The sequence below is a fragment of the Octodon degus genome, unplaced genomic scaffold (assembly GCF_000260255.1).
Source record: "Octodon degus isolate 3935 unplaced genomic scaffold, OctDeg1.0 scaffold00123, whole genome shotgun sequence".
NCBI lineage: Eukaryota > Metazoa > Chordata > Mammalia > Rodentia > Octodontidae > Octodon > Octodon degus.
This window is the reverse complement of record NW_004524699.1, coordinates 6,409,028-6,422,430: the sequence shown is the minus strand read 5'-3', so window position 1 is coordinate 6,422,430 and position 13,403 is coordinate 6,409,028. Positions and strand designations below refer to the sequence as shown.

Below are 13,403 nucleotides of genomic sequence, written 5' to 3'. Positions count from 1 at the left end.
TGTGTAGCCCACCTACACACATTTGATCAATTTCCCAGCTTCCTCCACTCCCAACAATTCCCCCAGGTAGCTTTGCCTGGCCCTGTCTCCTGTATCATAACAGTGCACAGGAAGCACAAGCTTAGGGGCCGGGGAGATGGCTCAGTGGAATAAGCACTTCCCTGGTAAGCTTAGAGAGCCGGCTGTGCGGGATGGGGAAGCTAGGGCAGAGAGGACTTATTTGGTTTTTGTTGTCGTTATTATTTATTATTGTCATTTTGGGGAAGGGTTTACAGGGTGTTCAGGGTCTCACTACTAGATCGGACTCCTAGTGATCTGCCTGTTTACAGTCTCCCAAGAGCTAGGATTGCAGGTACGCCCACCCTCAGTCTCAATTGCCATCTCAGTGTGCCCTGGTGGTGGTGCCCACACAGCAGGCCCAGGGATCAAACACCTGTGCCTGCTTGCAGGCGCTTTAATCTGCTGAGCTATTTGGCTGGACTTACTTTTTTTTTTTTAAACTGTGTCTCATTATGTAGTTTGGGCTGGTCTGGCCTTCGCAGCAATCCTCCTGCCTCAGCCTCCTAAGTGCTGGGATCATTGGTTGTACACAATCACACCTGGCACTGTGTTCTTGTGTTTATCACTGAAAGATGTTACCTGTACAGAGCAAACAGTCCAGCCTCTGAGCCCATGCCCAAAATGGGAGCATAAGTCCGTTGGGGTGGCGTGGGGGTCCCGGTGGCTGCCGGCTGTTTAGGAGACTCCTGTGCCAGGGTCCACTGTTGAGCATAGGGCGCAGAGTACAGCAGCTGAGACCCAGAGAGTGGTGTCCTGGGTGGGTGCCACAGGTGCATGTGCTCCAATTTTTGCACAAGACTTGCATTAAGGTCTAGCTTAAAAGAAAGCTAAAAAAATAAATAAAAATAAATTCAAAAAAAGAAAGCTGCTGAGTTCTAGAGTTTGGCCCATCTTTTTGTGCTTTTACCATCACTCACGTTAAGCTGCAGTGTTTCATCTCTAGCAGAGCCCTTATGGGTAGCATGCCCCTGATTTCTATCCCTTATGTTGATTCTTTTGGCTGTTTTTGAGCGACATACCAATACCTGGCCTCATTTGCTTGGTATTACATCTGTGAGGTTCATCCGTGTTGCCGTGGGTAGTGGTTGCTCCTTTTCTTTTTTTCTTTTTCTTTTTTTTTTTTTGTATAGGAATATGCCCACAGCCTATTCATTTTATCATGGCTGAACATTTTGTGTTGGTTGTTATGAAGAGTGCCATATGTCCGGACACGGTGTTACACACTTATGATCCTAATGATTTGGGAGGCTGAGGCAGGAGGTTCAGAAGTCGAAGTCAGGATGAACAACTTACAAAGACCTTGTATCAAAGTAAAAACAAAGCAAAAAGGTAAAAATGACTGGGGATGTGGATGTGGCTCCATTGACAGAGCACTTGACTAGCACAGGTTTAGGGCTTAGGTGTCCCCACCATACAGAAATAATTGATTTTTTTTTTCTTTTTTGAGGAACTGGGGACAAAACTCAGGCCCTTGCACTTGCCAGGGAAGCACTTATTCTACAGAACCATCTCCCCAGCCCACCATACAGAAATAAATAAAACCCTTTTGCTTGATTTGTGGGAGAGGGTCTTGCTGCTCTAGGTGTGGAGAGAAGTGGTCACTGTGGGAACAGTAATTCTGACTCCCAGAGCCAACTCCATGTGGGGAGGCTGCCAGCAGGTGCTACACCACCCTAGGACAGTGTTTTTTATTTGTTTATTTATTTATTGGTACAATAATAAATTTTACTAAAATTTATTAGTACAGGGTCTAGAGGGTCTAACTACATAGATTGGACTTCTAGTGATCTGCCTGTGTTCGGCTTCCCAAGAGCTGGGATTATAGGCGTGTGCCACCACGCCCAGTCTCAGAGGTCTCCACGCGCCCCAGGGGTAGGGCTAGCACGGGCATACCAGCCACTGAGTCTGCCTAAGCAGACGCTTTAATCTGCTGCGCTATTTGGCCATAGCCGGCCCGAGAATGGTCTTTCTGTTGTGTAAGAGTGCGTACCTGCCTGTAGCCATCAGCACAGTGCTCCCTTGCCCTTCTGGATGCTGCCTAATCTGCTGCCACTACTTTATGACTCTTGTGTTACCAGGAAGCAGAAAACTTGGTGGCCACAGTGGTCCCCACCCACCTGGCAGCAGCTGTGCCTGAAGTGGCTGTCTACCTGAGGGAGTCTGTGGGCAACTCCACACGTATCGACTACGGCACAGGTACCACAGCCTTCTGGAGGGCTCTGGGCTTGCCTGCTCCCCTCTTTCATTCTGGGGCTGCTTGCTTCTTGCTCCAGCCAAATACGAGTTTGCTGTGTACTGCAGCCCTTGGGGCCAGCCAGGTGCCGAGCCAGGGAGGGTGCAGTAGTGGGTGTGAGCAGCTGATGCTGTGCCTCTCACTGAGTCCTCCAGGGGGGACCCGTGCAGGGCTGACTGCTGTTCTGGTAGAGGTGGTCTTTGCAAGTACCACTTTGTCCCTCAGATGGTCATTTATTGAACACCTGCTGTAGCTTGAGACAGCTTCTTCCACCACTTTGAGAAGCGAGAGCACTGCTTTGGTAGGTTCCCCTCTACCTGATGCCTCCAGTCTCCTAGCTTGTCCTTGGCTGCTGAGCTCTTTGGATCTGTCATCCGTATTGGTCCGGCTGACTGGACTTTGAGGAGAGGGTCCACGTGGACCTGAGAAGCGGGTGCTATCTGGGTTGGCGGTCCCTGCTTTGATAGAGGCCTCACCTTAGTAAATGGAAGAGCTACTGGCCCCAGTGACCCTTGACTTTTCCTGGAGCACTCAAGTTGTAGCAGTGACTGGATAGTGTGACTGTGGTGTCCGTACCAGATGGCCTGCTCCCTGAGGGCAGGACTCAAGCATCACTGTCTGCCTGGTGCCTGCCTATCTTGCAGGTGCTCAATAAACTGGACAGGGGAGATACCCCATTCTCCCACATGGTCCTCCTTCTCCAAGGGAGCTAGGAGCACCCTCAGCCTTTCTCTCCAAGACTGTCAGCTTCAACCTCTCTCTCCCTAGGGCATGAGGCGGCCTTTGCCGCTTTCCTCTGTTGCCTCTGCAAGATCGGGGTGCTGCGGGTGGATGACCAGATAGCCATTGTCTTCAAGGTGTTCAATCGGTGAGGAGGGAGGTTGGGGCGGCTGGCAGAGCGAGGCCCAGGGGTCTCTTTGGTCTTCCTCCTCCTCTTCCTGGCCAGGATGGGACATGAGGGTCTCCAAAGTGTTTCACAGCTCTGATGCTGTCCTGACCAAGCCTGGCCATGGATGGGCCCAGGGCAGCTCCTCCCTCCAGCCTTGCCTTCGGCTCCCAGGAAAGCCAGAAGGCAGCAAAGCAGGGAGTGTGTGTGTCCTTGTCCTGGGAACCTCCTGAGTGCTTCATCCTCACCATCGTCGTGGGACGCAGCAGGGAAACCGAGAGCAAGAGAGGTCATGCCTGCCTAGTTAATCTAGGCCAGTCAGGCATCCTCCAACCTGCACCCCTCATGCCAGGTAGCCAGGTGTGCAGAGCCACTGTTTTTAGGCACTGGCTGGCTGTGCTGGGGTCGCATGCATGGTGTGTGTGACAGCCTGCAGGTGGTAACATGTGGCCTCTGGTCCCATGGAGGAGCTGCTGTCCTCAGACCTCCAGCCCTTCCTGGCAGCACCCGAGCTTAGGGAAGTAGGGCTTCTGCTGAGCCCTTGAACTGTCAGCAGGCCAGGACTTTCCAAGTCAGGGCTTGTCTCTCTCCCCAGTCTCCCCCTGAGCTCTCCTACCTGGCAGGCATGTCCCTGGGAAGTGGTGCTTCCTAGCCTCGGTTTCCCAAAGAGCGAGAGCTGCTGCCCTCTCACCTTGGCCCCCGGCCTTTCTCCCCTTCCTACACAGCTACCTAGAAGTTATGCGGAAACTCCAGAAGACCTACCGGATGGAGCCAGCTGGCAGCCAGGGCGTGTGGGGCCTGGACGACTTCCAGTTCCTGCCCTTCATCTGGGGCAGTTCGCAGCTGATAGGTACTGAGGGGCTCCTGACCCCTGACCTCACCTAGGACATCCAGGGACAACTCATAAAGCAGGCCTTAGAGTGCCTGTTAATGGAGACAGCTTGCTGTCGACCTGCTGTTGTGAGGCCACGGGGCCCCCAGGTACAGCAGCTGAGTGTGCCACTGAGATAACAAGAAGGGACTCCAACCAGAGCCGGGGTGCACACCTGCATGAGTGGGCTGCTGTGCACAGCAGCTGCAGGGCTGTCTATGGAAGACTAGGGGCTCTTTGATTTGGTGACCAGTGTCATCCACTGTTACTATGGAGCTGTGTGCCAGGGGCCATCAGGGAGCTGCTCCCAGTTGCTGAGGTCTGGCCCACTTCCTGTGGGGCTCAGACGTGCTTGGTGAAGCTACCCACTCCTGCAGCCTTCTTCTGGTGCCCAGCACTTGGGACCACTGGGGCAAGCAAGTATCCTCGATGTGGGAGGAACCAACCAACTGCCTACCAAATAACCTGCTTCATGCCAGGCTTCTTGCCTCCCTGCTTCCCTGTAAAGTGTCTTTGGCAGCCGTTAAGACAGTGTGCTCAGTTCCTGTCACTGTCACATGCTCCTGGATGTTCCTGGTGCAGAAACTGAGGCTCAGAGGCCAACCACATTTGTCCAAGGTCATGCAGCTGTGGGGAGGCTGAGGGCAGACTCAGGAGCGCAGCTACTCGGTGTGGCTCCTGACAGCAGAGACTCCACAGAGGAGGTCCTGGGCTGTCTGGGTACCACACCATGGGAAAGATAGTGTAGTAAATACATGAACAAGTAACTTGACTGTTTCTTATCGCTGCGGAGTCAGAGTCAGTACTCAGGTGTGTCTGTTTCCACACCTGGCAGCACAGAAGCTGTGTTTACACCAGCCTCCCCATGCAGCTACAGGGAACCCACCCGATGTGACACTGGTGGCCGGGTCAGTAGGGGAGAGGAGATCTTCAGCTTCATGGGCATCTTTCAGCACTGGGCATCAAACGCAGGGCCCTGTGCCCACTGAGCTCTCCCTGGTCCCCACTGCAGTCTTGTGGGGTCACCACTGTGCTGCTGTGCACTTGGGGAGGGCCTGTGTTAGTGCTCTGAGGTCGAGTATTGAGGACACCCCGGGTGACACTATGGCCCTTGGGTGGTATCCAGTGTGTTAGGCTGGGTGCCCAGGTGGTATGAGGGCCAGGATCTGAACCCCAGGGTGTTCTGCTCCTCCCAGACCATCCGTACCTGGAGCCCAGGCACTTTGTGGACGAGAAGGCCGTGAATGAGAACCACAAGGACTACATGTTCCTGGAGTGCATACTGTTCATCACTGAGGTGAGGTGGAGCGGAGGGGAGTACTCGCTGGGCTCAGATGAACTGAGCTGTGCTGCCCAGAGGGGGCAGGGCTGGCTCCGGCGGCGGTGGCTGTTGAGAAGGATCCCCTCAGGAAAAGAAAAAGCCCCACTGGGCTTCCTGGAAGCGTTCCCCAAGATTGGCCAGCCAGGATATCTTTGTGTGCTTGGGCTTTGTGACAAGATTTGAACCATTCATCAAGGTTACCTAGGACTTTGTTAACCTCAGCTTTCTGAGTCAGAATCTTTGAAGATGACAGGCAGGGCCATGCTTCTGGGGATGTCAGGACTTTTCATTCTCTGTCCCCTGTGCCTGGTGCCCTGTCTGTGTGGTTGTCCTTGTGTCCTGGGCCTCCCTGTGGAGCTGCTCTGCCGGCTCTTTTCTCAGCTACCCCCACCCCCAACTCCCTGCTCCTCCTGGTCAGCATTTGGCTCAGGCTTCTGCCAAACTCCAGAGGCCAGAGGGGAATGACAAATTTTTCCAACTCAGCAGATGGAGCTGGGACTGACGGCTGGGCGGCCACCGCTTCCTCCTCAAGATTTGCTGCCCTCAGCAGAGGCACAAGCCCAAGGTCGTGAGGACTGGGGGCAGCCTGGCTGCTGCCTTGAGAGCCAGTCACGCACTGCTCTGTGGTGGAGTGTGGGGGCTCAAGAGTCCACACTGAGCTTGCCATTTGAGGCTGGCGATGAGCTGTTTGGACTCCGCCTGGGGTCCCTGGCAGTGATTTTAACAAGGGACAAGCCAGACCATACTCCAGGATCTATGAGAATTTGTTCTGTGCTAAGACTAGTTGGTTGCTTAGGTTAATGTGAAACCCAAAAGCTCTTAATTGGAGACCTTGGTCCTCTGCAGGAAATCAGGCCTTGGGGCCACTAGGTGGCACCAAAGGCACGCTGAACCCTGGTTCCAGTACCATTTCACTGCGAGCCTTGGGGAGAACGCAGCAGGCAGGCGTAGTTTTGGGTTGGACCTTCTCTGCAAAGCTTGGCTTTTCACTTTGGGCCTAGGGGCTCCCGCACGGTGTTGGGGCTAGGAGGGTCTGCCCCAGGAGGTGCTGTCTGAGGGCCTCCTCTCCCCCCAGCTGGTGAGGCTGGGCAAGTGCAGTTGATGGTGGTAGTACACTCTGTGCCCTTCCCCAGGTGGGCAGCAGCTCTCAGTGAGCCAGTGGCTTCTTGTACCCTCAGGGACTTCTGTGCTCTTTGCTTGGGAAGGTCGTGATGTTGCCTCTGGAGACCTGGAAATTGTGGCTCGGTGTAACCGGGAAGTGAAGGAAGACACAGAGAAGCTGAGGGGGGCAGCCAGCCCTCCTGCCTAGGCTCCCACTGGACCCCCTGTCACCTGGGCATCCTGGGTGACTGTCTCCCACCCTACAGGGCTTCTACTGCTGCAGGAAATGCAGCCCCGGCGCCTTTAAGAGCCCAGGGCAGGCAGGAAAAGAATTTCAGTTTCAGTCTGGCTTCTAAATTTGGAGTTTTGGAAAGGGAGGGATCAGATTTCAGCTGGAAGGGAAGGAGCTGACAGGAAGGCGCTGTGCAGAGCCTCCCCCACCCGGCCCATCCCCCTCGTTACTGACAGAGGAACCATTTACAAAAGGCCGATTCTCTGGGGAGTGGAGAGGCAGGAACGCAGCGTCTGTGAGTAATTTCCTGCTCAATATGGCTGCTCTGACTCACGATTCCCCTGGGGTCACTGCGGGACTGCAGCCTGCTTGCGCACTGGCTCTTGCTCTTCTCCCTTTGTGGCTAAAATGAGCTCTTTTTTTGTTGTTTGTTTTTGGTTTTTTGGGTCTCCTCGCCCCGATTCCTTTTTCCCTTTGCCTGTTTTCCCAATTTGCAGTCACCTTTTGAAGGACGTAGGTGGACCTAGGGTGCTGCGGCCTGCAGGAGGCTGTGCAGTGTGGCCTTGCCAGCAGGCCAGAGGGGCTTCTGGGGTGCATCCCAGATCCTGCGGGCAGTGCTGGTGCAGAAGGTGGAACCGTGTTCCTGTGCTCCCTTCGCCAGGGACTCCTGCTGAGCAGCCCTGGAGCTGCTTCTGTACTGGGCTGGGAGCCCTCAGGGTGCCCCCTGGGGTTAGGTATGGAGAGGAGTCCCCACAGTGCCTAGGTCCCTGAGCCTCATAGGAGTGGGCGGGCACAGCCGGGATTGGGAGCCTGGGAAGGGGCGGGCCTGTGGGGGAGGGGGAGAGTCTAGGGCCTAGGAGCTGTCCAAGACAAGCCTTGGGGGATGGGGAAAGGGGCACCCAGATCCTCCCTTGCTTTAAGTCTGTGTCCTTATTGCTAAACCTAGGGCTGAGACAAGCTCTCTAGGACTTGAGACAGGGAAACGAAATGACAGGGACAGGTTTTTGACTCATACCTGAAAAGTTCAGCTAGCATTGCCCTTACTGGACAGTGCAAGGCCCAGGGTAATGGGGAACCTTCTGGTGAGCACACCCCACTGTGAGACAGAGCTTAGACTTTGCCTCTCCCAGAACAGCCTCCCTTCCTCCCAGGCCTCCCTGCACAACTTCTGGAACCTTCCACCCACTCTGGGTCCAAGTCTCCTTCCTTGCCAGACGCAGCCTCTTTTCCTTTTTCTGTGCAGCCTGAGGCCCAGGTGCTGAAGCTTCCAGCAGAAGCACACAACTGTCCTGTCTCTAGCACTGTGGTTTCTGATGTCATGGGAATTGCCCTGAGCTTGCTGTACAGCTTGCTCTTCCTTCCTGGTGCTCAACCTGTTGAGCAAGAGGAGGAACCTGGCCAGACTGTCCTGTGTCTGCTGTGGTTGTCACTCCTGGGCTCTTAACACTGGGGTGGGCTGGCCTTCTGGATAAATAGATCTTCCTGCAAGTTCCCTACCTAACTTTGGTGCCTGTGTTCCTCCCACTGCCTGCCATGCACGAAGCACAGAGCAGCCCCACCATGTCCCTCCCCCCCCCCCTTCTGTGTTGTCAGCTCTGCCTGGCTGGTGCAGAGCAGGCCTGCTGTGGGGCTGGGCAAGATAGGTGTTCTGCCTTGGAGGGAGCTAGAGGAGCCACACTAGAGACTCTGGAGAGGGTTGTTTTTTGTTTGTTTGTTTGGTTTTTTTTTATATATATATAGACAGGATCTGGCAATGTAGTTCTGGCCTTGAACTTTCTTAAGTAGCCCAAGAACTCCAACTCATAGCAGTCCTCCTTTAACCTCCCAAGTGCTGGGATTACAAATGTGTGCCACCACACCTGGCTTAGGGAGAGATTTTATTTTCCCATAGCTGCTAGCTTTGATGGTAGTAGGAATTGGACCTCTTTTTTGGATGTCAGAGAAGGGGTATCCTGAGGGTTAGTTTTGCTCAATGAACTTGAAGTCTCAGACACATCCATCTCTGGCACTTGTGTGTGCTTGTATGTGTGTGCCACATGGGGAGAGAGAGAGATGATGATAGTGCCTGCTCCAGGAAGCAGGGCCTTCCCCAGCCATGGCCTCTCTCATCCAGATGAAGACTGGGCCGTTCGCAGAGCACTCCAACCAGCTGTGGAACATCAGTGCAGTCCCTTCCTGGTCCAAGGTCAACCAAGGTCTCATCCGCATGTATAAGGCTGAGGTGAGTGGGGTGGACGGACATGCTTGGCAGGTGGGAGACACTGCTTTGCTGTGGCCCTCTGATGCTTAGGACCTCAGACACTCCCATGGGGGGCTCAAAAAAGTGCTGAGAGGAGGCTGTCTTGCCCTCACTAGTGCAGAGGCTATGCAGGCCTCTGCTGCTGGGAGCGGGCTCGACAGTTGCCAAGGCCCTTCCAAGCTCAGCATCGTAGAGTCTCCCATAGTGACAGGAAGCAAGCATTCTTGGAGTGGAGTGGCCTCCTGGAGGCATTGTCCTAATGGTGCTGTCAAGCTGTGGCGTGCGGCTGCAGGTAGGTGGAGGCCTGGGGGAGGCTGGAGCTGGCACTTGACTACTTCCGGTGGCTATAGAGACTGGGCAGGCCTTGGGTCCCCGAGCTCCCCCTGCTGGGAGGCGGCTGCCCTTTGTCTACATGGTGCCTTCTGCCCTTTTGCAAAAAGGGAACAAATATCATTCTACTCACCTCTTGAGAAAGACCTGGGTGTACAGTGCCCCACTCACCTGGAGTGGAGCCATGAGTCCCCACAGTGCCTCCTTTTGTTTCGTTTCTGACCTTGGGCTGTTTGAGCCTTTGAGTTCCTGAGTAGTCTCAGGCTGTGGCTGCCTCTCCTGACTTGTGCCCTTCCTTCCTTCCTTTTCTGGGAGGGCTGCTGTAGGTCTTTTTCCTTCCTCCTCCATCACTAGTTGGGAGGACAGCAGGAAGGGAGTGAGAGGCTTCCCATGCTTGCCTTGAAGGGGTTAACTGTGCTGGACTGCTGTGCTGACCGCCTGGCCCTTTTCCCCTGCCCCTCCCCCTTGGTCCCCTTCCTCTGGACTTCACATCCTGTGTTTAGGTTGCAGCCCACATACCTCTCTAATCTGAGCCTCCCTTGTGGGGCTGCCCAGGCTGCTTCCGGGCAGCTGCCCCGCCCAGTTCTCCCTGTCCTGAGAACCCAGGTCACTGCCCTCTGTCTTGTCCTTGCTATAAAACCCCCCTGCTGTTCCACACTTGTGCTCCTAGGGCACACTGCCGCTCTTTGAGACACTCCTGCTGCTGGGGGCTGACTCAGCAAGGGAGGGGTCCATAGCTCCTTGGTCCTGTCTGCCTTCCAGAGGCGCAAGAGCTACAGACCAGTAGCCTGAGGGAGAAGGCTGGCAAGCTTGAGGCCATTGTGGACAACTTAGCAAGACCTTGTCTCAAAAAAATTAAAAGGGTTGGGGAGGTGGCTCAATTGTAGAAGGCTTGCTTAGCCAGTGTGAGGTCCTGAGTTTTATCCCTAGTGCTGGAGGAAAAAAAATTGGTGCAGCAGCACACAGAACCAGATTTGTGGCAAAGGGGCTGCAGCTGGAAATTGCATGGATTCCAGAGTGTCCTTCCTGAAAACTGCACACTTGTGTACGCAGGTGGTGGAAGCTTGCCTGCCCTGGTGCTGTGGAAGCTAGACTGCTTCGTAGTGTGCTGTGGGAATGCCTCACTTGGTTACAGACTCCAGGTCTCAGTGGTGCTCAGCACTCCCCCGGGGGTCGAAGCCCCAGGAAGAATGCTCTTTTCTGACTGGTTCTTCTTTGTGGACCCCAGCCTTGAGGTTCAAGGGGATCAGCAGGGCCTAAGTTTGCAGGCGTTAGGTGGCTTCAGGATTTGGGACTGCCTTGTGTTTCCAGTATGCTAACCCAGTTTTTATTTTTATATATTTTTTCCTGTAGTACTAAGGATTGACCCCGGAGTCTTCAATATAAACTGCAGCCCTGGCCCTTTTAATTCTTCTTATTTGGAGATAAGAGTCTCTTAGTAGGAAATGGACCCTCTTTTTGGATGTGAGAGAAAGCGCATCCTGATGGTGGCTAGGGAGATTATTTTTGCTGAGTGAACTTGACGTCTCAGACACATCCATCGCTGGCACTGTATGTGCTTGTATGTGTATACCACATGGAGAGAGACAGAGACAGTGACAGCGTTAACCAGAGTTAACCAGGCTGGGTTTAAACTTACCCTTCTCCTGCCTCGGCCTCCCAGAATGCTGGGATTAGAGTGGGCCACCACTGGCTCTGACCTGGTCTTCCTGAGGTGAAGATCAGGTACCTTCATGGGTCCTGTGTGGTGGGGCCTGTCTATCTTCCAGGCCTGCTGTGCAGGGCCCTGGTCCTGGGACACTGAGGAGCAGGATGAACCAGCCTGCCTCTGCCAGGTGCCACAGCTCTGAGAGAGGCCATGGTGCTGCAGGCTTTTCCTTCCCAGAACGGAGACTTCCTCTCCTTTCTCTCCCTCAGCCAGTGCCTCTGCTGTGCCCCAGCCTGGCTGCCTGTGGCCCTAGGGCAGCAGAGCAGAGTGGAGGGGCCTCAGCCCCTGCCCCCTTGCCTTTGCCACTTCTGCAGTGTGAGAGCTGGAGGCAGCTTGACTTTTGACCCCTTCTGGAATTCAGGGCCCTGGGGGGCCCTGTGCAAACTCCCACCACTTCCGGATGATATCAGCACAGTGGCAGCTGCCTTGCCTCAGGCCTGGATCTATTGCTCCAACCCCTTGCTCCACTCCAGAAGCCTGCTCCCCGCTTTCCTGGCACCTCTGGCCTTGCTAATACCCAGGCCCCCCCCCCCACACACACACACACTCCCTGCTTGGTTCTGCAGTTGGTTTTTGGAGTGAGGGAAGTGGGGCTGCTCGCCACTTTGTCCCTCTTAGGTGAGAGTGCTGCTGGCCATGGCCTGTTGTGTTGCACCCCAGCCAGAAATAGGCATGTTGAACTGGAGGTGTGAGAGGAGCCCAGTCTGGCATGGGATTCAGCCTCATGCTGCCTGCAGAGAGCCAGGGGCAGAGAGCAGAGAGATTGGGAGGAGTGGCTCCATAGCCTCCACCCAGCTCCCAGGCAGGCCTGTCCTTTCAGCAGCGCTCAGGGTCGCCACCCCTGCTCAGCCATCAGTGTACTGTGTCCCTAACCCCCACAGGGCTGCTAGGAACAGCCTGGGGACTGTCAGCTGGCTCCTATTTCTCTGAAATGCCTAGGCTACCTTTTTAGTCCAGGTCCCAGAAAACTGGAGAAAAAGGGCCCTGTCTGCTCAGACCTGTTTTCAAAGGTGCCCTCACCACCAAGCCAGAATGGGGGCTAGGCTGAAAGTACCATGTCAGGAAGGTCCTTCTCACCTCTTGGGTTCACTTTTCCCTGGGTCAAGTAATAACTGGCTGGCTGTCATCTGGCTTGGCTTCCAATTTGTAGCTTGGGTCTGACTGGAAAGGGGAACAGGAGAAATAGGTGTCCCCTCCTCTGGAAGGTCCGGGGTTACTCTGACTGGGCACCCTGTGGAATGGCTCTGGTTTGGGCCCTCACTCTCTGCTCTGCCTTTCTTCGCAGTGCCTGGAGAAGTTCCCTGTGATCCAGCACTTCAAGTTTGGGAGCCTGCTGCCCATCCACCCTGTCACCTCCAGCTAGGAGGCCTGAGTCACAGAGCTACCCAGACTGGGTTCCTGTGCCCTTCCGACTCCAGCCCCACCCCCATTCTTTCTATTTGAGGAGAGGCTGTTTACTGGGTGGGGTGCTGAGGGGGTGAGGAGGGGCAAGCAATTAGGGCTGAAGGACTCAGGTGGGGAAAAGTAACCAAAGTGTGGCCAGTGTCCTGACCTCTGGTGGCCAGGCAAGAAGAGAGGGACTAGGACCCCACTCCTGTTCTCAGCCTCCCTTTCCTCCCTTCTCTCCTGCAGTCCCCCTTGGAGACCAGGGGTGGGGAGCTCCATGCTGCTGTTCCACTGCTTTCTCTCCTTTTTGCTGCCCATGCCTTAGAGGGCTGGGTTCTGTTCCTTGCAGGCAGGTCACTTCTGGGCCCTGTTTGAGTAAGTGAGTGGATGTCTGGTGTGGGCTAGAGGTTGAGGCTGATGGCTAGCCGTGCGCTGGGTGGTGGAGTGGCTTGTTCTGGTCTACAACCTTCCAGGTTCCTTCTCTAGGCTGCCCTTGGGCCCTGAGCTTCAGCTTGGCTTTTGTGTTCTCTGGCCCTTGGTTTGGCCATAGCCACATTTCTCCCTCCCCAGAGGTAACCCAGCTATGGCAGCTGCTTTTAGGGTAGGATCCGTGCTCCTGGGAGGGCTCAGTGGATTGTGTGAAGCTCCTAGAACTTGCCAGCAGGGAGGAGTGGCTGAGACTCAGGGAGGGGATTGGGGCTGATTCCTCCAGGCTTCCAGGCCTGGCTGCTTCTGCCACTGCTTTGCTGCTGCCTTTCCCTGGGTGCTTGGTCTGTTCTGCTCCCCTGGGCAGGTGGGTGCTGGTGTGACTGGGTGCTTCCTTGTCTCCCCACCTGTGCCAGGATGGGGTGAGGGATGGCTGTGAGTGCTGGGCTGGGCCAAAGGGCACAAGATGGGGCACTGGTGGGTGCCTTCCCACTTCCTCCTGCCCTGCCCTGCCTTACCTTCTACCCTTTTTTTACCCGCTTCCTGGGTCTGGGTCTTGGAGCCTTTGGGGAGGGCACAACCTCAGCCAGTGGTAGTCCAGGCAGAGATT

The 13,403-nt window shown here is 55.1% G+C and overlaps 1 protein-coding gene across 2 annotated transcripts in view; it reads left to right on the top strand.

Annotated features, from left to right (window-relative positions):
* The window catches only part of Ptpa (protein phosphatase 2 phosphatase activator), a 27,614-nt gene extending 15,173 nt beyond the window's left edge, over nt 1–12,441 (top strand). Inside the window, exons 5-10 of one of the 2 annotated variants that reach the window (XM_004640458.2) lie at nt 2,139–2,256; nt 3,062–3,161; nt 3,905–4,029; nt 5,247–5,347; nt 8,818–8,925; nt 12,267–12,441. In XM_004640458.2, the coding sequence (XP_004640515.1) occupies nt 2,139–2,256; nt 3,062–3,161; nt 3,905–4,029; nt 5,247–5,347; nt 8,818–8,925; nt 12,267–12,344 (630 nt within the window). In that variant the 3' untranslated portion in view covers nt 12,345–12,441. The remainder of the gene's footprint in view (nt 1–2,138; nt 2,257–3,061; nt 3,162–3,904; nt 4,030–5,246; nt 5,348–8,817; nt 8,926–12,266) is intronic. The other variant, XM_004640460.2, reaches the window with a different exon arrangement.
* Nucleotides 12,442–13,403: the final 962 nt, after the last annotated feature.